Source organism: Triturus cristatus, chromosome 5_2, assembly GCF_964204655.1.
Source record: "Triturus cristatus chromosome 5_2, aTriCri1.1, whole genome shotgun sequence".
Taxonomy (NCBI): domain Eukaryota; kingdom Metazoa; phylum Chordata; class Amphibia; order Caudata; family Salamandridae; genus Triturus; species Triturus cristatus.
This window is the reverse complement of record NC_140588.1, coordinates 762,196,493-762,218,832: the sequence shown is the minus strand read 5'-3', so window position 1 is coordinate 762,218,832 and position 22,340 is coordinate 762,196,493. Positions and strand designations below refer to the sequence as shown.

Genomic DNA, 22,340 nt, shown 5'->3' with positions numbered 1-22,340 from the left:
GAATTGATCTAGCTGCAGAAACTAGCTCTAACTTCGACTCCTACTTCTATTTTCATATCGCTTGTACCTCAACATAAGAGAGGAATACACCCACAGGGAAATCACATCCTCACAACATGAACTTTGACAATGTGGGATGAGCCTGGAGAAGCAATAACTTGCACCTGCTGAACAAGGGCATGGGTAAGAAAATAGCCTGAAGGTTCTCCCACATGCAGGTGTAGCCCTAAAAATGTTCAGCAGTGTGCAATTTTGACTGAACACAACAATAAAGTCCCCTACCTACAGCACCATAGATAAACTTACTGTGTATGTACATTCCAAACATGACTGTACCCGATGAATAGAGGAAAACACAAAACTGCAATGCTAGATCTGACAGCAATGCTAGATCTCATGTCTCTTTCCTCTCAAGTTTATTCACAGAGACTTCTGATAGAACTAAAGGCAAATTGGGTCTCCAGAACTTAGTTCATCACAGCAGTTGTCATGAGAACAGGCCTGGGTAACATTTTAATTATGTTGTCAAAATATGCAAGTTGCTGAATGATACGTTATGTGAAAGTGAGCACTCACGTCATGCACGTCACGTAAAAACGTGCAAGATATCAACAGGAGAATGGTCCTTAATGAGTTTAAATATTTTCAACTCAGCTAAAATTATTCTCCTGAAGTTTTAATAAAAACAAAAAATATAACCTGAAGTAAACAAATAATGTTGTTAATATACGTTAATAATTATTAAAAGTGGATCATAGAATTAATTAAAAGTCATTTATCTTTAATTAAATATAATCTTACAATAATTTTTAAATTCAAAAAGGTTGTTATAATCATTTATATTTAAATAATATATATGTTATACTTTTATATATTCTTTTTAAAGCACATTACATTTATTTATATTTTTAACCATTTTGAATAATTTAGTTTGATTTAATTTAACATTATGTTGTATGGAATTTCAATTTTAAGTTCCAACCTCCATTAATTTCTTAAGGAGGGTGTTACAGCACCAGTAGTTGACTATGTGTGGTGCTGGACTTACTTCAACTCTGAGCTGGAGTAATTAGCTGCAGTGTTGGGTCCCTTTTTGGCTGCAGTAAACGTAGAAGGGCACTTTGTGATAGCAATTGGCTTAGTCACTAGTGGTTGAGAGCATGTTCCTTCCCCAACTCCTCAATAACTCTCCCTAAACCCCACCTTACTCCTGAATCCCATCCCTTTTAGTCAGTATTGCCCATTTTCCAGCCACTCCTCTGTCCTGTCCACTAAAGTGTATATCTATATATGTGGAGACTCCAGAGTTGGATCAGAGATCTCTGCAAAAAAAGTAGGAGAGGTGGAGGCATAACCTCCACATATATGTTTGTGACAACCATTTTGTAGTACATTTGTTGTACTATTGCAGTACTACAAAATGTCTTACAAAATGCAGTTTGTGACTAGGCCTCTATTGTTGGACTTGGCCCTTTTTGCAGGGTTATCCCTGAACTTTTTGCCTTCATCCTGTATTTTGTGTGACCTGTTTTTGTTGGTTTTGTGACTCTGGGCACTTTACCACTGCTGATCAGTGCTAAAGCGCATATGCTCTCCCTATGTAACTTGATGTATGGATTGGTGATTCCATGATTGGCTGATTTGGTTTACTTGTCAGACCCTAGTACAGTGCACCAGGAGTGCCCAGGGCTGGTAATCCAAATGCTGCTGGTGGGCTTGCAGCACTGATTATGCCACCCACAGAAGCAGTCTGTTAAAGTGTACCTCAGGTCTGCCATTGCAGAGCCTGTGTGCAGTCTGGTACTGCCATGTTGACTGGGCAAGTGCACCCACTTGCCAGTCCCTAAACCTTCCCTTTTCAGCATGTTAGTCACCCCTATGGTAGGTCCAAGGGCAGGGTGCATTGTAAGTAGAAGGCAGGACAAGCCCTGATGTGTGTGGCATGTCCTAATAGTGAATTACAGCCATTTTCGTTTTTCACTATTGCAAGGCTACCTTTTCCCCATAGGCCGGAATGGGCAGTTTGAGTATTACATCTTATAATCCTAACTGATTCAGGGAACTAGGTAGAAATTCGAGTTTGGTATGCCTAAACTCAGAATGATAACATATATCTTTTGGTGAAGTTGGTTTTGACATTCTGTGTTTGAAAATGCCACTTTTAGAAAGTAGGTATTTTCTTGCCTAACTATTCAAACCTGCCTCTGCTAGGTTGTGCATTCCATGTCTGGAGTTTGAGTGACAGAGGCTGGGGAAATTCCCGGAGGCAGGGTGAGCCAGCACAGGGCTGAATAGGGCTATCTACATGTAGAGTGGTGGGAGGAGTTGCACCTGGGACCTGAATAGGGCTGTGCTTTCCCTCCACAATGCTGGCACCACCTCCTGTGGTGCGTCTGATGGCCCTGGCCTACACTGTCAAAGGAAAGAAGGAGTCTTTTCAACAAAGTGCTCCAGGACTGACCAGAACTGGTTTGGACAGGACAAAGGCCTCTCTGCCTTCAGAGAACAAAGAGAAACTGTGTATAAAAAGGGGGACCCAGATGCCAGAACTTTACATCACTTTGGGAAACAAGAAGAAACCTTTGCTGAGGAGCGGAACCAGAGTGACTGAGGAGAGAGACTGTCCCTAAGCTTGAGGGATTGGCCTGCAGTGGTTGTCTGACTGCCAAAGAGAGGAGAAAGGAACTTTGTGTACTTTATTCAACTTGTGAAGGATCGCCAAGGGCTTGAGAAAAGAGCTTGCCTCCTGCTGAAGAAGTCGCAGGGACAACAGACTTCACCCACCAGCTCCCCAAGAGTTCTTTGGAAGTGCCTGCTGTTTTGCGAGGCTTTCTGAGGGACTGCGTGTCGCAGGGAGCAAGAAGCGTGTCGCCGCACTGCCGCAGTCGCTTCACATCGCCGGAGAAGAGGATCGACGTTGCATCAGACGCCGCTGCATCACCGGGAAGCATGTCGCAGGGCCTGTCACGGTCCAGAAGAACCGTTGAGTCATCGCAGGGTCCCCGAAGCGCCTCGCATCGCCGGAGAAGAGGATCGACATCGCATAAGATGCCGCCGCATCAGCGGGAAGCGTGTCACACCAAGAAGACGCCATCTTTGTTCTTCAATGCATCACCGTCCTTGCAACACTTTTCATTGTCTTGCGTTCCGCATCTTAAGGTACATTGAACTCTGAGTGTCGCACTTACCATCTTAAGAGAACTAAGCTAATTCTACCATTTTAAGTGCAGTATTGTGGATTTTTGTTGTTTGTGGTCTTGTGATATGTCTATATAAAGAAAACTTATTTTTGATATAAAACTTGTGTGGTGTCCATCTGTAATGTTGTCACTTGATTACTGTAGGTGTTCACAAATGCTTTACACGCTGCCTCTGAGATAAGCCTGTCTGCTCGTGCCAAGCTACCAAGGGGGTGAGTAGGGGTTATTTTAGGAGTGTACCCCCTTACCCTGACTAGACGCAAGGGTCCCTATTTGTCACAGGTACCTACCTATGCCAACTAAAGACCCCCAAATCTAACACCTATGATTTATCATTAATCAAATTAGGATCTTCTAGTGAATAACGGGGCATGGGTGGTCTAATATTAGAAAAATATTTGCTTCTGTCATCTAATTTTCTTTGGTTAGCGAAAATATTCAACGGACATATTGCTGCATGTTCACATAATACTTTCTCATAAGCATCTTTGTTCTGTATTCAGCACTGGATTTATACACTATACTAAACTTTATTTTGCCACCAGGTGCCTATCTCATACCTTATATAATCATGCTGGTCTTCGCTGGATTGCCATTGTTTTTCCTGGAATGCTCCCTGGGACAATTTTCAAGCTCGGGGCCTATTGCAATATGGAAGATTTTACCAATGTTAAAGGGTGAGTGGTAATAAATGATAGCCTATTTGTTTTCCCTAAGCCACCCCATTACTAGTTGTCCGGAGCATATCAGAAAATGTTGAGGTCTCTCTTGTCAATATTATCGAGAATGTTGCAGTAAACTGGATAAATCCGTGTTGACTGGTTTAACTGTTATTGGCGATCCCTGTGGACCACTTTTAGGGTTTGGAAGACATGGTACTTCATTTAAAACACACTCTTGGTCTGCATGCTTAATTTAGAGATGGGTGGATCATAAGCTTTCCATCAGCAGAGCTTCTGTTGGTGCCATCAATGAAAAGATTACTCCTACGGCCCAAAGCAGTAGGGGCCATCATAGAAAAGACATAAAACCACCTGCTATGTTTAGAGCTGACAGTGTAATGGACTTTTCCTTTTTGTCTGTCACTGCAGGAAAACCAATACAAAATAATAACACTTCAGGGGATTGTTTCTGTAAAACAAAAAAAGTTAAAAGTTTGGTGAATCACAATCAAAACCATTGGTGTCAGTTCACTAAACTTTTTGTATTTTGGCAGTGGTTCTTCCAAGGTACAGAGATTATCATTAGGTCAGCTGTTCTCACTAAATTTGATGGACAGAGTACTGTTAGTATGCAGACCTTTTTCATCCACCATCCCAACAGACGCTACTCCATCCCTAAAACAAAAAACCAGGCCCTATGTGTCTCCTGTACAGTGAACAACAACAAATAAAAAAAAAACATATGAATAGGGGTCATGATGCCCTGCCTCTTTCAACATTGGAAATAAATGGCATATTACTCTCTGCGCATCTTTATATCTAATTTATGCCATGCTCATTTGTCTTGTGTAGTAGTTAAAAACAAAGGTAATTAACTAGAGCCAAAATATTGACGGTTAAATTAATGCATTGAGAGAAAACCACACTGACTATGCCCCATCACTTTAGTTTAAGTGTGATTTTGAGGCACCATGCTCACTGCCTTAACCACATTTAGAGAACTCATTGGAATCCAATTACTCAGTATAAGTGACCCTGATGGAAAATGAAAGATAGAGCATATTCAATCCATTGTAGACCCATTTTAGGCTTACATTAATGTGCAGAAACGTTGCAACTTTTGCAAGCTTCAATGAAGTGCTGATGAGAGCAAATGGTGGTTTGGAAGCTTAAGAATGAAAAATATAATAAAATAGCCATTTGGGAATTACAAATTGAGGATTTAAATCTAAAATGAGATGAGATGATATACAGTGGTAAAAAAAAATCTCAGCCAAAGAAACATGGTCAAAAAAGGAGGAAAGGTCACACTGAAGGTCCGTGGTCTACGGAATGTACTTTTTTATAGTATGCCTCATTTGTAGAGGATTATGTGCAGTGGCTACACATATTAATCAAATGTTTTTGCAGGAGATATGACTTTGCTTTATATTTCATCTCCAGAGTTGGTCATTAGCTCTATATCAATAGGTACAGCTATTATGAGTGAAATCCCACTAGCTGATTTACAGTTAGTTGATCCACAACAATTTTGGGGATGTCTACACATGGTGCTTTTTCCTGAGAAAAGCCTGGGGGAGATGCAATATGAACTGGCGGCATACATGGTATTTCCAAATAAACACTAACTTTTTAACTGAAGAGTCAGAAAGATGCAATGCATGGTGAGTCTGAAGAAGGTTTTGTCTTGTTGATATGCTTCTGATATAGTTTCATTCTAGTGGGTGCTCACTATAGTGATGAAGTGTTTGTGACTGGAGCAACGTGTTGTTAGCTTTGTTTCCTTCATTTACATTCCTCTTTACAAATTATTTGTTGGGTTGGTATCTTGTAAGTACCAGAGTGCAGACAGCTTCAGTTTGAAAGATTATGCTTTCATTGTGGTGTTAATTAAAATGTTGTTTTTTAGGAAGTCAAGTCCTGTCCTGATGTTAATTGCTACATTTAACATGGTTGTAGAAATTTGAAATCTTGTTGGAGGTAACCAAGGGGGAAGTCTTACAAGCAGTAGGAGTCATTTTTCGAGCAGGTTAGGTATTTGTGATGGATGGTGGATGGAGTATGATAGAAGCGGGATGGTGAGATCGTCTGGCTTATGCAGTGATTAAGGAGCGTGGTAGATGATAGTTGAAACGTCCGTGATGGCTGGGCTGCATATATTGCCTTTGATGTAGATAGACTAAGTGTTGTGTGATGTTCAGTGTTTCAAAGAGATCAATGAATATTTGTTCATTGAGGAATCACTTGAGAACTTAGCAACTTCAAGACAAATTTTGTTGAAATGATGGATGGTTGTAGATGTTGACTATTTCTTCAATGAAAATGTTACTGGTGGTTTGTTAATCAGGTTGCAAAGTGGTGTGATGGAATCAAAGGAAGGAATGGAGCAAGTGGGGAGAAGCTCTAAGTACTTGAGAGCTATAGAGTGTTCATGGGTGCAGGATAATGCAGACGTTGAAAAGCTTGGCAGGCATCTCCTGTTGGATTTTGTCTGTCCCCCTCTGCAGAGACGGTATCCATATATTTTATACCAGAAGAGATGGGTAGGGAGGGCACTTGAAGGATGTCTCATCTATCTCTTAAAATTTGACTTAAATCCAGCCATGTAGCTGCAGAGGGGCCACTGTAGGCATGCATTCAGGAGGTTCAGCAAGCAAAGATTTCAGATGTAGTTTTAGGGCAAAGTTATGGGATGATGAGAACCCACGTGAAAAACAAATACAAGAGAGTTGGAAGTTGGATGTTCCCATTTGGACCAGGAAATGCAGTGTGTATATTAAATGCATGCTGAAAATGTTTAATAACTATGTCTTGTAGCAAATATTTAACCTATATTATGATTTTGTTTTTCTTGGTCATTTCATGTTCCCTTTTACATTCGTTTACACTTCTGGCAGTGTTCATTTATTTTCTTTTACTCATTTTTATGCAATGAGTCAAAATATGTTTAGATCTCATTGGTAGTTTTTATCATGAGCCATGACACCTCAAAAAAGTGTATTCTACAGCGATGGTATGTTGTTGCTGGCTCAACAGCTGGTTCTCTTTGGCTTTGATGTTGATCACTTTTTTTGCATACACCTTGTTTCCATATTAAAGAACACTATTTCTTACTCTGTGACCCTCTCCCTTAATTACAGTAAATCTGTAGCAGGATTTCTCTACAAGAATTACAAAATGAGACTGATTTCTGATTTGAGTTAGTTTGTGGTTATTTCTTTTTTTTATTGGTATCTTAGAAAACATGAAAAAAGTTTATAAATGAAAACTGGATTTCAGTAACAGATCACCATATAAGATATTTTCAGATCCAAGGTGCAAGAAAGTGGATTACTAACAAGGAATAATAACTCTAACTTGTAAGGTTGAAGTCCAAAAGTCACTAAATTAGCCTGAGCTCAACCTCCTGGTAACTACAGCACAAAGCAGGCAGGCTTAACTTATGACAATATGCAAAGTATTTATTTAATACCAAAATAGTAATAGAGTCAAAAAATAAAACAATACAAATTTTGCATTTCCAAAATAGCTACTTCTTAGAGATTGCTATTTAGGAAATGCAAAATGATTTGTATGAAATATTCGATTTCCAAATAGCGATTCCTACAGAGTAGGATCGCAAATTGAAAATCCAATGCTGTTTGTGCCAATGGGTCGGTTTAGCATTTCCAAAATAGCGATTTCCTATTGCGAAATCGATATTTTGGAAATGCTAAACCAAGGATGGCTATGGGCATAAGGATCCCATGATGCAACCCAAAAATAGTGGGTGCACATGTAGAGCACACATATGCCCTAGGGGCATCTTTGGGTGCTTTTTTCAAATTGCTCATGGTTACCATCGTCTTGAAGTCAATGGTAATTGCATTTCCTAAATGTCCAATTTGCATTTAGGAAATGCTTTGTGCATGTGTATGAGAATCGCAAATAGGTAGTATCTATTTGCGATTTCCTGCATAGGAGATCGTACATTGCGATTTCTACTGCAAAGAAAGCGCAATTTCCAATCGATCAAAGGCCTTTGTACATATGAAATGCCCATGTAGCATTTTTTAACAGCCCAAAATAGCGATTCATTCAGTTAAGAGATGATAAATGGCTTTGTATATCTGGCCCTAGATGATGAAACTCTATTCATTAGTTAATAGTGATCTTTGTGTAAGTAGAAACATTTTGCAGAATTAGATGAAAACATTTATGCAACTATTATTCATTAAGAAAACTATGTCCATGAGAAGGTCAAGAAAAAAATATTTTATGCACATTTAAGTGTTTTCTAATCATATCAGCTTGTCAGGCACTGTAGCTTCACCCATTTAAGGCCTGGTACGAATAAATATGGTAGCCTACTACAATTTGTGCACTAAATTCATTTTTATTTTTATTAAAACCTACACATTAATTCTTCACATTTATTATAAACCGTATTATTTTGTCGATAATATTAAATGTGTCTTCAATACTACCCTATTTCCTAGACAACAAGCCTTGCAGCAAACATAGCCGGCCAAACCCACCAAGAGATACAGAAGTGGGAAGCCTGCTCACTAGCTAGCACAGAGATGGTAGTGGTGAGGGGGAGAGGCTGAAACAGTAGTGTTGAGGGAGAGAGGCTGCAAACTGAGACAATGAAGGCTGCAGAGGTGCTGAAGCTGGAGCTTCTCCCCACATCTTTGGCACATGCTGTTTCGGTTGAGCAGCTGGGCAGTTGGTGGTGGGCGGGGTGGTGGTAGGAGACATAGTAGGCTCTGAAGAACCACAGTCCAGAGGTTCAGTCATCCATTTGCAGCATTAGCCACTGTGCGGGGAACCTTAAAAGATCCTCCTTCCTGCCTACCTCTGGTTATTTGTCAGCCGTAATTTGGGGAAACAATGAGGAGCTGAGGTGGTGGGTGCAGAAGCCTGACCCTTGGTACTGGATACACCTCAGTCTAATCCATTCCACACATTTGAGACGTGCTTTCATTGGCTTCCTCGTACCAATTTGGTCATTGTTTGTTCCTGATGGTAAATTTAGGATTTTTTAGCCATCTTCTCAAGTTGTTTAAGCCTACAAGGGTCCCTTCCTCCAGAAAGGACTTGTTTATGTCTTCTCTAGTGAGTCCCATTCACAGTCCATAAACCAGCAGATGCTTTTTACCCATGCACTCATATACGCATGCACTCTTTGGAATATGTAAAGGTGTGTGACTTCCTTGTGCTGCAGTCCATACCATTGAAGTAGGTAGGTATGCAGAGAAAGGGGACCCTTCTTTCAGTTATCTCTGTAATTGATCCCCTGGAGGTAGGATGGCAAGTGCCTCACAGTCACTGATTTGCTTGCTTTTGGAAGTTCCATGTCCCTGCTGTGGAAGTTCTGGTGTGGCTGACTCAAGGAGCCTCTTTCACAAACATTAATCCATATGGGGTTTGCTTTAAGTTCTTGACACCCCTGCCTATCTTCCCCTTATCTGTGCTATTTCTAGAGTCCACGTGTCTGCACCAATGGTAACATTTAACTCTCCTGGTTGCTTGGACTCTGGAAGCGACTTACCTGTCCAACCCAGTTTAACCCATTGCCTTCTACCCAAACAGCACTTTACAGTTATCTAACTTTACCTTCAAAAGAATCCGAATAAAAATGCACAGACTTCACATATAAATGCAACCACACTAACACTGGCCTGAATGGCAGATCGAGTGTTGGGCCACACTCCACCCCAATTCTCTGGAGAAATATCTCCCTTACCTTTGGCACATGAGGTTGTTGTGTGAAGTCCAGTTCAGCTATCTCCCCACCTCAGCCGGGTGTAGGATATTTCCAGCTGAATGATTGTCAGAAAGAAAAGTGGAAACACATATATGCCTATGTGAAATCTGCACCAATATATTTGGCAAATCAAGCACAGTGCAAAATAGCCATACAAAGTGGCAGCATGTGCTCCATAGCACCGAGCATCGATTGCTAAACTCACTCCTTTTTGCACGACTTTGACTGGTTTTCTATATACATTGTTTTGAATGAGAGTCAAGAAACCAGAACTTAGAATAACAGGGGCACAGCATTCTCATGAGAAAAAAAGAGCCCGTGAAAAGCATCATGAAATGTAAACTACAAGATGCTGAGCTAGACATTTAACACATTTCCACTTAAAATGTCATGCAGGAGAATGGATGAATACATCAGAAGCGAGAAACCGGGGCGGACCTGTGCATATGATGGGCACAATACGAAAACAAGAGGGCTATTATTAATCAACATAATGTTAGCTGTCATGGTAATTCCAAAGTAAAACGTTGTGCATTCTCCTAATTGGGACTAGCACTGAGTTAAATTAAGTGTGATCGATTCACTCTCTTTTGCTTCAAATGCATAGTCTTTATTTATATAGCCTCTCAGATTTTCTGAAGAAATGCAGCGCCTCCTACACCATCATCTTGCCTCTTCTACCTTCCAGATGATATGACCTACAGGCCATGCATAACTATGTCACAGGAACTTGTCCACTTCAAACTTCCTGATGCTTTAACTTTACAAATAGCACCCAGGCTAAAGCTGCACAGGCATGTCGGATATTGTTGCTATGCCTGTGGCAATACTGAAGTGGAGAACTTCGTAAGAGAGCTTTGTGGCAGGAGTTTCATAACAAGCATTTGCAATGCAATAGGTCTCGCATTTGGAAGAGTTAGAGCTATTGTCATTGTAAATGATAATGTATTTTATCTATGTATGTGTTTGCCTTTGGAACCTTATAAGTGTTTAGATATGCAGCACATTATCCATAACTTCTACACACATCCACAGATGCGGAGGTGCACTAGTGTTCCGTCACATACTGGAGCAGACGATGCCTGCTCAGTGTACAAAGATGTCTATTTAAAGAGGCTGCAATGGCACCAATCCACCGATAGATGTTCCTTCTGAAAGCTCCCTAAAAGGTGTGCTGCAGATAAACATGGTTGTGTATGTTAATGTGAAGGTGGTGACACCCGGATGTGGGTCACTGCCACTTAAGCTCTTATGTACCTGAGTACTTTTGACATGCTGCTTACACCCTAACGAAGAACCAATCAAGTGTATACGAAACATACAGAAGTGGGTCCCTCCTTTGCCCGGACACTGATGTGCCTCCGGGCTGCTGAGTGTCTCAAGGCAAACAAATGAGTTCTGACCTGCGATCTGTCTAGTTAGCCTGGTGAGTGCTTTGACTGCAGTGTTATCCTTTTTCTTCAAAGGTGCGGGGGCTTAAGGAGGGGGTTATATCAATCTTCACGTGTTTTTTCTGCGGATAGATAAATGCTGGTGTAGTCCCATTAAAAACATAGCAGCGCCGCAGAGAAGCGATTGGACTCACCCATTAAAAGTAAAACAGAAATATAGAACAGTGCTGCAACTGTCCCAATAAATGCTATGCCAGGAAGCACTAGTACTGGTTAATTAGGAGCACTGGCACATGGTGAGAACTGGTATTGCTATCCTGACCGGCTGAACGTATTGAGACCTTTTTTACCAAGCGCAGATATCTGAACACCAGTCCGGTGTTGTGGCATATGGCTTCACAGTAGTCCTGCCCACTTCAGGAGAGTAGAAAGCGCTCTGCTCCACAAGGCAATACGTTAATAAAAAATGCAGATTACACGCTGCGCGAGGTTCCTGGACCAGAGGTGGCTGCATGTTGCAGGGAGAAGCGGGTCTTCTGAAGTCCTAAAGATGGACCACCAGAAGGAACCCTGAGGCTGCGATGCCCATACAGGAGGTGGGGCCATCTCGCGCTGTGCCAGGAGCTGAACAAGTTGACCTAAAAATAATGCAAGAGCACAAACACAACCTGAAAAAAAAACCTTGTTACATGTTAAACAATCAGTCAACATGCTCCGTTTATTATATAAAAAAACACTCTCTGCAGCGCCAGCCATTAACAATAAAAACAAGCAGCCAGGCCTGCACAGCGCTTTCTGCCTGTTCAGAAAAGTGCATGCTGTGGGCTCGTGTTTGGGCACCGTCCACTGTTCGTTGTGTGGGGAACGTTGCGAATGTTGGGAGAGTTGAGCTGGGATGGGCTACTGGATGGCAGGAGCAGCTCGGCTCTTATCTGAGAAAAGAAGCGGGGCGGGGACAGAGGGGGACGAAAGAGATAAACAGAACAAGTGCGAGCAGACACTCATTACAAATCTCATTTCTATACAGAGATCCTACGATAATTGTTTTAAAAAGAACCCTTCATTGCTGCACGCAGTGCATTTGAAACATGGCTCTTACTTTACTTTGGCCAGAGAGTCATTCCCTTGGTTAGAGTTGATTACTGAACTATATTAGAGGGACTTCGACAAATACCTTTGTTTTCGCCATAAAGGAAGATCTAGCTATTACAATTTTTTACATTCTATGTAGCTTCACTTAAAATAAAGGAGAAAGGTTTGTCGCTGTGCAAAGATTTGTGGGTATGCAGATTGCACGGTAATGTTTCCTGCTTGTTTCCCGACAAGCAGCCAGGCCTGCGCAGTGCTTTCTGCCTGTTCAGAAAAGTGCATACTGTGGGCTTGTGTTTGGGAGCCGTACGTATGTATTGTACTTTGATAATTCCACTGTTAATTGTGTGGGGAACGTTGCGAATGTTGGGAGAGTCGAGCTGGGTCAGCAAAATGTAACAAGCAGCATGCGCTGTCCGCCCCTCGTGCACACCGGCTCCTGCCGCAGCCTTGCGCATGCGCCGCTGCCATGTTTGCGCCAGACAGAGATGCGCGACACAAAAAAAAAGTGCGATCTGGCGGACGAAATCTGTAGTTGGGGGCCGCTGCTTCCGGACTACACGGAAGTCAGTTTACCATCATCAGCCACTAAAAAGGAAGCTAACAGGAGCCACGCCAACAATCAGCAAATGGCAAGCAGCAGGAGAAACTACCGGCCGCTTGCCAACACATACAGAATACTTTAGGTCTCGCTGAGACAGCGCATGCAGCGCATGCAGCGCCAAGGCGAGACCTAAAAAATATCCTGGTGAATGAGAGACCACGTAGTAGATTCACCTTCTGGCGCCACCTAGTGGTGTTATCTGTTTTATCTTCCTTGTCATTAATAAACCAGGTATAGATAGGCATTACTCAAATTAGACACAGGACTGGACAAGAGAATCCCTGAAACCTGGCTACCGGCATATAAGCTCTGAATTGGATGAGCAATAGTTTGTGCTACCAGAGCAACAGTTTCAAAAGTAGATACCAAAAAATGCTTTACTCCTAGTGAAATTACAGCATTTCGGAGATCAATTCTGCAGTCTACTAATCAAATTATCTACGATACTATTTTTGAATTTGCATATTTCAAATTTCCTAATTCAATATTTCTGCTTTCCTTGATTGATTCCGTCTAATGCTGTAGATATCTGGATTGCTGCGTTTACTTACTGGTAATACTATTACTATGAGTCCTTCTCTCTGTGATGACTCTTTATTGAGACCTCTGTGCCTCCTATCACAAGCCTTTCCCACATATAAAAATCCCTTCCCCCTCCTTACTTCCTGTTTGGTACCAAGCCAAAGACTACACAGTTGGCTGGCTTAAAAGGGTGGAAGGGAGCGCCTAAGTCATCATGGTTTGAGAAGGACTCAGAGTAATGCTATTTCTGGTGAGTAATTGCAGCACTACCCCTTTGTCCCTCTCGCATTGATGACTCACTTAGTGAAATGTACCCAAGCCAATAAGCGGGACAGGACAACGGCAGAGAAAATAAGCACCCTGCACCCCAGCCATAGAAGCAGACATGCCCCAAGCAGACTACCCCTGTATGGTCAGGGGAGAAGACAAACTGAACTGCGTGTATGCAAGCAGAATCTCGACCAGACCCACCGGCACAAGCCAGAGTCGAAGGCAGAACCTGCATACGAGCGGGACTAAGGCACACAAACAAAGCATAGGAGATCCAAAAATCCTGCATCTGCTCAGGGAGATCATCAACGCCCTCCGGACATCAAGCGAATGAAGAGCCACCAATCAGGAGACGGAGGGCCAGGAAAGAACACCGGGAGAAACACTCCCTGCTGAAGAAGAAATATGAACTTCACTTCGAGGACAAAGGCTTGAACCAACCAAAGCACAACACCTAAAAGAAAGGTGACAACCAGATCAGAAAACCACTTCCCCAAAGCGGCGGGATGACAGTACAGCCCCCAGAAATGACACCATCAAGGCCAAAGGACGTAACCCCACATAAGATAAGGGCTCAAACGGAGGATTCTGGATAGCCCACAACACCAAAAGCAGAACCCAGGAAGGAAACACCACCTTCGGAACTGGACAGAAATTGGAAAATCTCATAAAACACCTAGGGACAAGACCCAGGTCATCCACCAGACCACCCCAAGGGGATAGGAAAGCCAAAACAGCTAACCACTGATCCTGAAGAGTGGAAGGGCTAAGACCCAAATTAATACGTTCAGGCCTGAAACGGCTTCCCATGCAGAGCATAGGAAGATCTAGGAGACCAACATCCAGATGCCGGATGCATCAGCAATAGAGGGAAAGACACAACAGGCCCCATAGCCAAGGACTAGAGAAGGCATCACTGCTGAGGAGGACATTACTGATCCCCTGGAAAACACCTGGGGAAGATGGGCATTGCAATGGCACACAAACAGATCCACCTGAGGGTGACCCCATAACCAACACACCCTGACAACACTGAGGGAGAAAGACAGAAGTCCTGAGAGGGTGGAGACTCCTTGCTCCGGCAACTTTGCTGGACAGGTCAGGTCACCCTGATGAAAAATTGCCCATAGACAGCCAACATGGCAGGACTGGGGTCCGTGTAGCGAAGAAAACTGTGCCTCTTAGTCAAGAGGAAATGTGAAGGAGGGTCAGCTGAAGCGCCTCCAGTAGCCACCAGTAGGAAAGATCAAGCACTCCAGAAGATATCTCCACAGTCCCCCAACCACACTTGCTGGTATTAACAGTGAGTATCACCAGGTCTGGAGGGAGCAAAGAAAACCTCACTTAGAATGTAGAAAGGCAGCAGCCACCAACCCAGCTCCCCCAGCCACCAGCCCAGTTCCCCCCAGATCCACACTGACATAGGAAAAAGGGATGAGAAACCCCGTGCAAGTGGAAACCAGAGCCTCAGAACTAATCACATGAGGGTGTTGAGGTGCCACTGAGCCATGGGGCACCAAGAACACTGTGGCATCCAGATCGCCTGTACTGTCATCCAGAGAGACACTGCTTAAAAAGCTACTGACAATAGACCATAGAGGAGACCGAACCACAAAAACCCACGAGTCAGGTAATTACAACAATCAGATCCATCCAGAACAGGGCCCTCGTACACTTTGCCCGCTCCAGCTGTCACCGCAGAAACATCTTCCAATTTTGGCTGCACCACAGGCCACATGAAATCAGTATGCCGCAACTGGTCCACATGGTCTCTCGACCCCTGCCAGCACCGCATGGCAGGAAGTAGCCACCCACACCTCGCTGGAGCCCGCGTACCACCCCTATCCAAGATTGGATAGCACAAAAAAGAAATAGGAAGTTAGGGGAGAGAAGGGATTTTTATAGGTGGGAAAGGGTTTTGTTGAAACCTACATTATAAGTACAGTCTAAGACTTCATCAAAGTTCATAGGCGAAATGTTATATACATTTACAAGGGAACTATAGGTGAAGCCACCTAGGGTTCAATTTGAATAAGTTCAGTGTGGTCTTTTATAATATAAAAACACTAAGAGAGTGCTAAATACATATCCAATGAACATACAGTTACAAGGAAATTGCAAGGATATAGCGTCAGAATTATGAACAAATACATTGTGCGTTAATGGCCATATAGGACACTAGACTGATGCGCTCCTTCGCCAAGACATCTCCGGGTATTTGTGCTCTCAATAAATTTTTATTAACATAACATAACATTTTGCAAACATTAGGCCTATAACCAATCAGAGAATAAAGGTGATACGTCCCATTGGTGTGATACAACACGGACATTGTGTGATTGCCACAGGTCAGCTGCCTGTGCATCGGTAGACAGTATTTGCACAATACCTGTTTAAATGTCCCAAGTGTTGTTTTACGAGCAAGCCTTGCATAAAAGCTGTTTAGGAACAAAAGGGTACCTAGGTTCTCTGAAGTTTACTTGCCTTTTGCACACATTCTGCAGACCTCTTGTAATCATTGAGTATTATAGAGCTGGTCAGGCTGTTGGCATTGAGGATGATCCAAAATGGCTTCCACATTCCCGCGTTTGATAATCAATGATGCATCCCACGCGTCCTATTTCCTTTCCTCCATGTTTATTGCTTCCTCCTTCCACCCTGCATGTGGTGGAGGTGCAGTATGTTGTGTGCGTGCAAAGAAGTTCTTCATGGTGCCTCCACAAACTAGTGTGTCATCTCAGGTGTTCCTTATGCACCAAGGTGCGATCACTGCGTCCTGCACCCATAAGCTTTTTTCCCACATGTCTGTGCCCTCACGTCCACTGGGGAGTGCCAAGTCCTCAGGTGATTTCCAGAAATTCCCTTTCCCCTGCTGTTGTGGTCATGTCCATATAAGGGGCTATTCTGGTGCATTTTGCCCTGATACTTGAGAGTCCAACTTCCCAAATGAAGATGTACCACCCTTCCTTTGGCAACCTTTTTCTATCAATATGTTGTGCCAGGTGAGGAGTATAGTCCTAACCGTAGTGCAAGCCACATATAAGGGCACTGGTATTATATTATCACTCAGTTTGTCCTTGGCGGTTAATGGAATGCAGGTGTTTTATAGTCCTAAATTTATTGTCTAACACATTGGCTGTTCTACCTTAGGTACCAATTACAATCGTTGTGTTGCATTATCTGTGGTATCGCTGGGCCTATTCTTGTCTTTTTTCAAATTGTGCTGCCTATTGATCATCGTTCATGGGATGCGTCTATCATGACAAACCCTAAATATTAGGGCTAGCAATTTTTGTATACGTGGAAAATAACTTTTGTCCCTGTGCACTAGTAATCAAGATGCATAGTTTGGTCTTCATCTGTAATGTTAAATTCAAGGCAATCAGATCCTGTTCATAGTTCTTAAGAAAGGAATTCTGCAATATTCTGTTATTTGTGGCAGTGCATGTTAGACATGTAACCAGACTGTCATGTGTAGGTCCTTTCTTCACAGCAGTAGTTGGTGTCCCCTATTACCACGCAAGTTACTATCTACTAGGTACTGTTGGAGCAGGTGTGCACAAATCCCATATTACACAATACATGTAACTGGCCATCACTTTTTGCTTATCATTTAATATAGTACTTTTCTCTAAAAAGCATGTTGTACTTTTTTATTCTTTGTCGTGTTCCCAAATCAATGGTAAAAGATCAAAGTCTTAATGTCATTCAGTGATCCTAGGAGAAGGTCTGTAGATGAAATCTGCAGGCACCATGAGCAATACAGTAGCACAGATATTTATTTTGTACTCATAGACATTTAATGGCAGGCCTTGCAGAGGCATTAGTCATTTGTGTCTCGAAGAATTGCAAAAGAAGCCTTTAAAATGATCCATCTCCTGTGCCCTATTTATGCATAGGAGGTCACCAATACTTGCAATAGGTACTCTTAAACAGCATGGTGTTGGTGAAACTACAGGAGGTGCTGTTGGTGCCTTGTGTTCTCGCTTTTGTTCCAATGCTTTCTTGATGACTGTGAGTCCAGGAGATCAGTCCCCCCCACTCGACAGCTGTAGCAGTTGCCAAGAGGAACAGTGTGACAGGCAGTGATGTCTCGTGTGGGCATTGGCAGGGGTTCAGTCTACTGATTGGAGATCATATCCAGTTGGTGTTGCTCAGTCAGAAAGGGCATGTGGTGCCTGATGAGAAGGTATCAGCTACTGAAACTGACATTTGGTCTGAGATGTGCACAGACCAGCAAGAACACCACTCTCTGTGGACCCAATTTGGTCACTCTTTACATTCCATGAAACAAATGATAGAGCATCAATCCAGGCAAATACAACAAAATGATGGACAGAGTGCTGAAACTTTTCAACCCTCAGTCACAGATCTGTGTTTAATCCATCGTTTTATTGCTCACTAGGCCACTCTAGTTTGGATCCATCCATATGCAAATCAGTCTTGACCCTGTACCTCATGGGAACAGTAAAGCCCGAACTGCCAGGCTAGGTCCTCCCTGGACCGGAAACAAGCATCCTGGGACCGGTTTCGGGGTAACACCCCTCATCAGCCAGGCTAACTTGAATCCAGAGGCAACGTATGCAAGGGACCCATGTCTGGGCATACCCTGCCAACTTAGGGTGAACAAAGCAAACACAAGGAGATGATGGACGGAGTGCTGAAACTTTTCAACTACTCATCCCCAGTCACAGATCTGGGTTTAATCAATCGTTATTTTGCTCACTATGCCACCCCAGTTTGGCACCAGTCATATGCTAATCAGTCTTGACCCTGTTTCTCATGGGGGCAGGCCAGCCCGAACTGCCAGGCCAGGCCCTCCATTGACCAGAAACAAACATCCTGGGACCAGTTTTGGGATATTACCCCTCATCGGACAGGCTAGCTTGAATCCAGTATCACAGCGAGCAAGGGACCCACGTCTGGGCATACACGGACAACTTAGGGCAAACGAAGCAAACACAAGGAGAGGATGGAGGAAGCGCTGACATTTTTCAACTACTCACCCCCAGTCACAGATCTGGGTTTAATCCATCGTTCTTTTGATCACTATGCCACCCCAGTTTGGACCCAGTCATATGCAAATCAGTCTTGGCCCTGTTCCTCATGGGAACAGTCCAGCCAAAACTGCCAGGCCAAGTCCTCCCTGGACCGGAACCAAGCATCCTGGGACCGGTTTCGGGGTATTACAATGAAGTAAATGGCACTTATTTACTGCTGTTCATGCAACGTAGTCCATCATGAAAAACAGCTGCACTGAGTTACAGGAATAATGGAAAATAGGGGCAATGCCATGTTTACAAAGTGTCTGGCGTTAGGATTTGGGCAAAGCCAGATCTCGCTAATTTAGTTGAGCTGGCTTTATGCCAAAACCTAAGGCTTTTGAACTGGACTGTTGCAGAAGCCCCGCCCACGTTGCATACATTACCAGGAGAATACCGAAAAGGGGACTGGGCAAAGAGTGAGGGTCAACTTTAAGCACAAAATAGCTTTTGTGCATTACACAAATGTCAGCGCAATTATTTTGTAGATCTGAGCCAATATTGCAAAGATTGTTTCATTTCGCCAAATCTTTTGGGCCTATTTCAGCTCTCTACTCCTATATGGTATAATGATTATAATGATTCATATACTGAAATAAACTCACTTTAACATGTGCAATAAGCATGCAAAATTATATTTTCTTTGTTGTTAGGCATAAAATAATATATCCTCAAACTTTCTTTTGCAGGAGTTGGCGTCACCATGGTGCTTATTTCGACTCTAGTCGCCATTTATTACAATGTTATCATTGCCTACAGCCTCTACTATTTATTTGCTTCATTCACAAGTGTATTACCGTGGGCTGACTGCGGGGACTGGGCAGATGAAAACTGCAGTAAAGATACTGGAGGTAAGCCATTCTATTCTGTTCTGCAATGTTATAGAACCTTGTAGTCTGCCTGAATGGCATTCTAGATCTTACTACACCCAGAGAAGTGTGAAAGGAAACATACCCAGAGCACATTTCCATTGTGATGGTGGGGAAGAAAATAATGGGGTAACCCAAAAAGGCCATAGGACCTGGGTAAAATGAGATACAGACATAAATGGCCCTAACTGAGGATGTACACAAGAGAAAAAGATTCCCACAGGTACTGCTGTTGTACGATATACTTTTTGCCGTGCCCCTTGTCCACTGTTGTGGTGTTGTGCAGTAGAGACGGACTTGTGGCTATTGTCCGGATCCTGTCGCGGGGTCTGCCAATCCCATGATGTCAGGTCCCAAGAAAAATAAGGTAGTCTCGGGGGCGGGCTCAATGAACAATTTTTTAGTGAAGAGGGTATCCAAGATTAACGAGGATAGAAGAGCCTCTTTGGGTAAAATAGACGATACGGATCATGCCCCCTCTCTAGCAATAACCGCTACATTGGAGGACTTCTCAGATGGCGATAGAATCACAAACTGTTTTCCACAAGATCATAACGTTACTGAACTTACCTGTAATACAGTAGCGTCTATTGCCCAGGTGCAGGATAACGATGCAATGGTCTCTATATTTAATGACACGTTACGCCCTGACTCCGAGGAAGACTTGGAAACAGTGGAAGAAACTAGGGGCAAGAGACCAGTTAGATCATGCAGAAGGCTTCAAAGTAAGAGGGGGGGTAAGACCACCCAGAGGAGAAGGGTGGAAACTCATCGGCCAGATAGACACAGTTCTCCCAAAACTAACTTAAATGTAGAGCCTATGAAGGATCCCAAGACTGCTTTGAGCCTAGATCAGTTTGATCTGTTAATCGAGCGTATTGAGGCTGCGGTAGATCTAAAAGTGAAAGCTCGTATTGACTGCCTTACAGCCAAACTGGACACTGCTAATGCGGAAATTAAAAGACTTGGAGATTTACTGGATAGACAACTGGTTAAATCTTCTCAGGCGAATCCCTTACCCTCCCATGACAGTTTAGCTAACCTCGAGGTGAGGGGATGTAGTGTCACAAAAACTCCCAACTCTTCATCTGTGACTCGTCCTGTTGTTAGTTCAGGCCATAATCTTACTGTCCCCGTAGTAATTCATCCCCCATCAACAGTTGTGGATTCCGATCAGGCTAGAGGTTTGCAGAGATCTGGCAATAACATTAATGCTGCACAAAGTAGACGCGCTAACACCATTAATTTGCCCCCGGAATGCGCTCCATATGTCATCGTACTTGCAGATGTCCCACTACTCGACACAGGTAACTTAGAACCGCAAGTGGAAGCGCATGAGTCCCTTAAAAACAAAGTGGTGGCATGGTTAGGCGCTAAATGCGATTTTCCGCCCAAACTTGCTGGAGATATAATCACGACAAGGAGAGTGAACTGGATTGGCCCATCAAGGAAATCTTGTAGAGGGGACTGCGTGGTTGTGAATTTCAAATACCCACAACACGTGGCCACTGTCCTCCTGCGGGCAGCATCTTTGCTGGAGGAGAGCAACAGCATCCGTGTTCGCCCATTGGGGTATTTTTACAATAAGGCCAATTTTCCCTCCGCGTCGAGACCAAGACTTTATCCATTTACTCCGGTGGGGTCAAATCGGGCGCAGCAACCTTCTTTGCAGTGCCGTGAAATTGCCAGCTCAAGGGGTCCCCCCATTTCAACACATAACAGGTTTGATGTGCTCTCAGGCCTCGACCTCTGCGATTGACGGGAAGAGGGAGAGGGTACAGAGGTCGCTGCGGTTGCGGCCCGTACATCTACGGTTCACGTACCCTCTTCTGTGCTGGTCGAGAACAATTTACCTGAGATTGTTGTTAGTGACTTTGGGGGATCAGTTAGGCTGCTATCTTGGAACATTGCTGGTTTGCGGGCTAAGAAGGGAGACCCCAGCTGGGTAAGCTTTGTCAAGAGTTATGATGTCATTGCCTTGCAAGAGACTTGGGATTTGGAATGCGACTACTGGATAGATGGCTTTACATCTTTTTTTGTCCCTGCCTTGCCTTCCCCAGCTGGTCGGAACAAAGGTGGCCTTATGATGTTGGTCTCAGTGAACATAAGAGGCAAACTGATTATGTTAGATTGTGCCTCCAAAAATTTTATTTTTCTGGAGTTAACCGTTGAGGATGGTGGTAAATTGTTGTTGGTTAACTGCTACAATGCTCCCAATAGTAATCCAGAATCCTCACATTTTAACTGGTTATTAGATTTTTTAACTCTCTATGGAGACAAGCAATCCACTTTGTTTCGGATCATTTTAATGGGTGATTTTAATGTCCATTTGTGTTCAAAATGTGTTATGGTTGATATGGAGGGCCCAGGCAGTGCGTCACCTCCCCACTTAGAACACACACTGAATGGTCGAGCACTTGAAAATGTATTGCTGCTAAACGAGTTATTTGAATCTGAATTTTCGGATACTACCACACGGGTTGCCACTTATACGGGCAGGGCTAGCGACTCGATTATTGATTTTATTTTTATTTCGAGATTTTTCCTTAATTATGTGATTACTTATAATGCTATTGATATGCCCATGAGTGATCACAACCCTGTCGGACTGGTGCTAACAAATAGTGCCTTACTGTCAAAATTGATTGTCCTCCAGCAGACTATTTTGCCTTTTAAAGTAAAGGATCAGGGGAGAAGACTCAAATGGGAGGCGGTTGTACCAGAAAATTTCTTTGCGACTCTATCTAATTCGGTTGCAGATGAGTTACGGGTGTGTGCTACTCCTCTAGCCGGGCACAATGATGTTATATCTTCATTCGAAGGTATTTGCAGGTTTGTGTCTAGCAGTCTTCTAGCCAAAGGGCAGGGGGACAAACAATATCAGGCAAAAGGCTGGTTCGATAAAAACTGTAGTAAAGCCCATAACCGCCTCAAAAAAGCCC

The 22,340-nt window shown here is 43.2% G+C and overlaps 1 protein-coding gene across 3 annotated transcripts in view; it reads left to right on the top strand.

Annotated features, from left to right (window-relative positions):
• LOC146829237 (sodium- and chloride-dependent neutral and basic amino acid transporter B(0+)-like) overlaps positions 1 to 22,340 on the top strand; it is a 561,372-nt gene that overhangs the window by 208,064 nt on the left and 330,968 nt on the right. For 2 of the 3 annotated variants that reach the window (XM_085607862.1, XM_085607865.1), the window contains 2 exons: positions 3,746 to 3,877; positions 19,219 to 19,380. In XM_085607862.1, coding sequence (XP_085463988.1) covers positions 3,746 to 3,877; positions 19,219 to 19,380 — 294 coding nt within the window. The remainder of the gene's footprint in view (positions 1 to 3,745; positions 3,878 to 19,218; positions 19,381 to 22,340) is intronic. The other variant, XM_085607864.1, reaches the window with a different exon arrangement.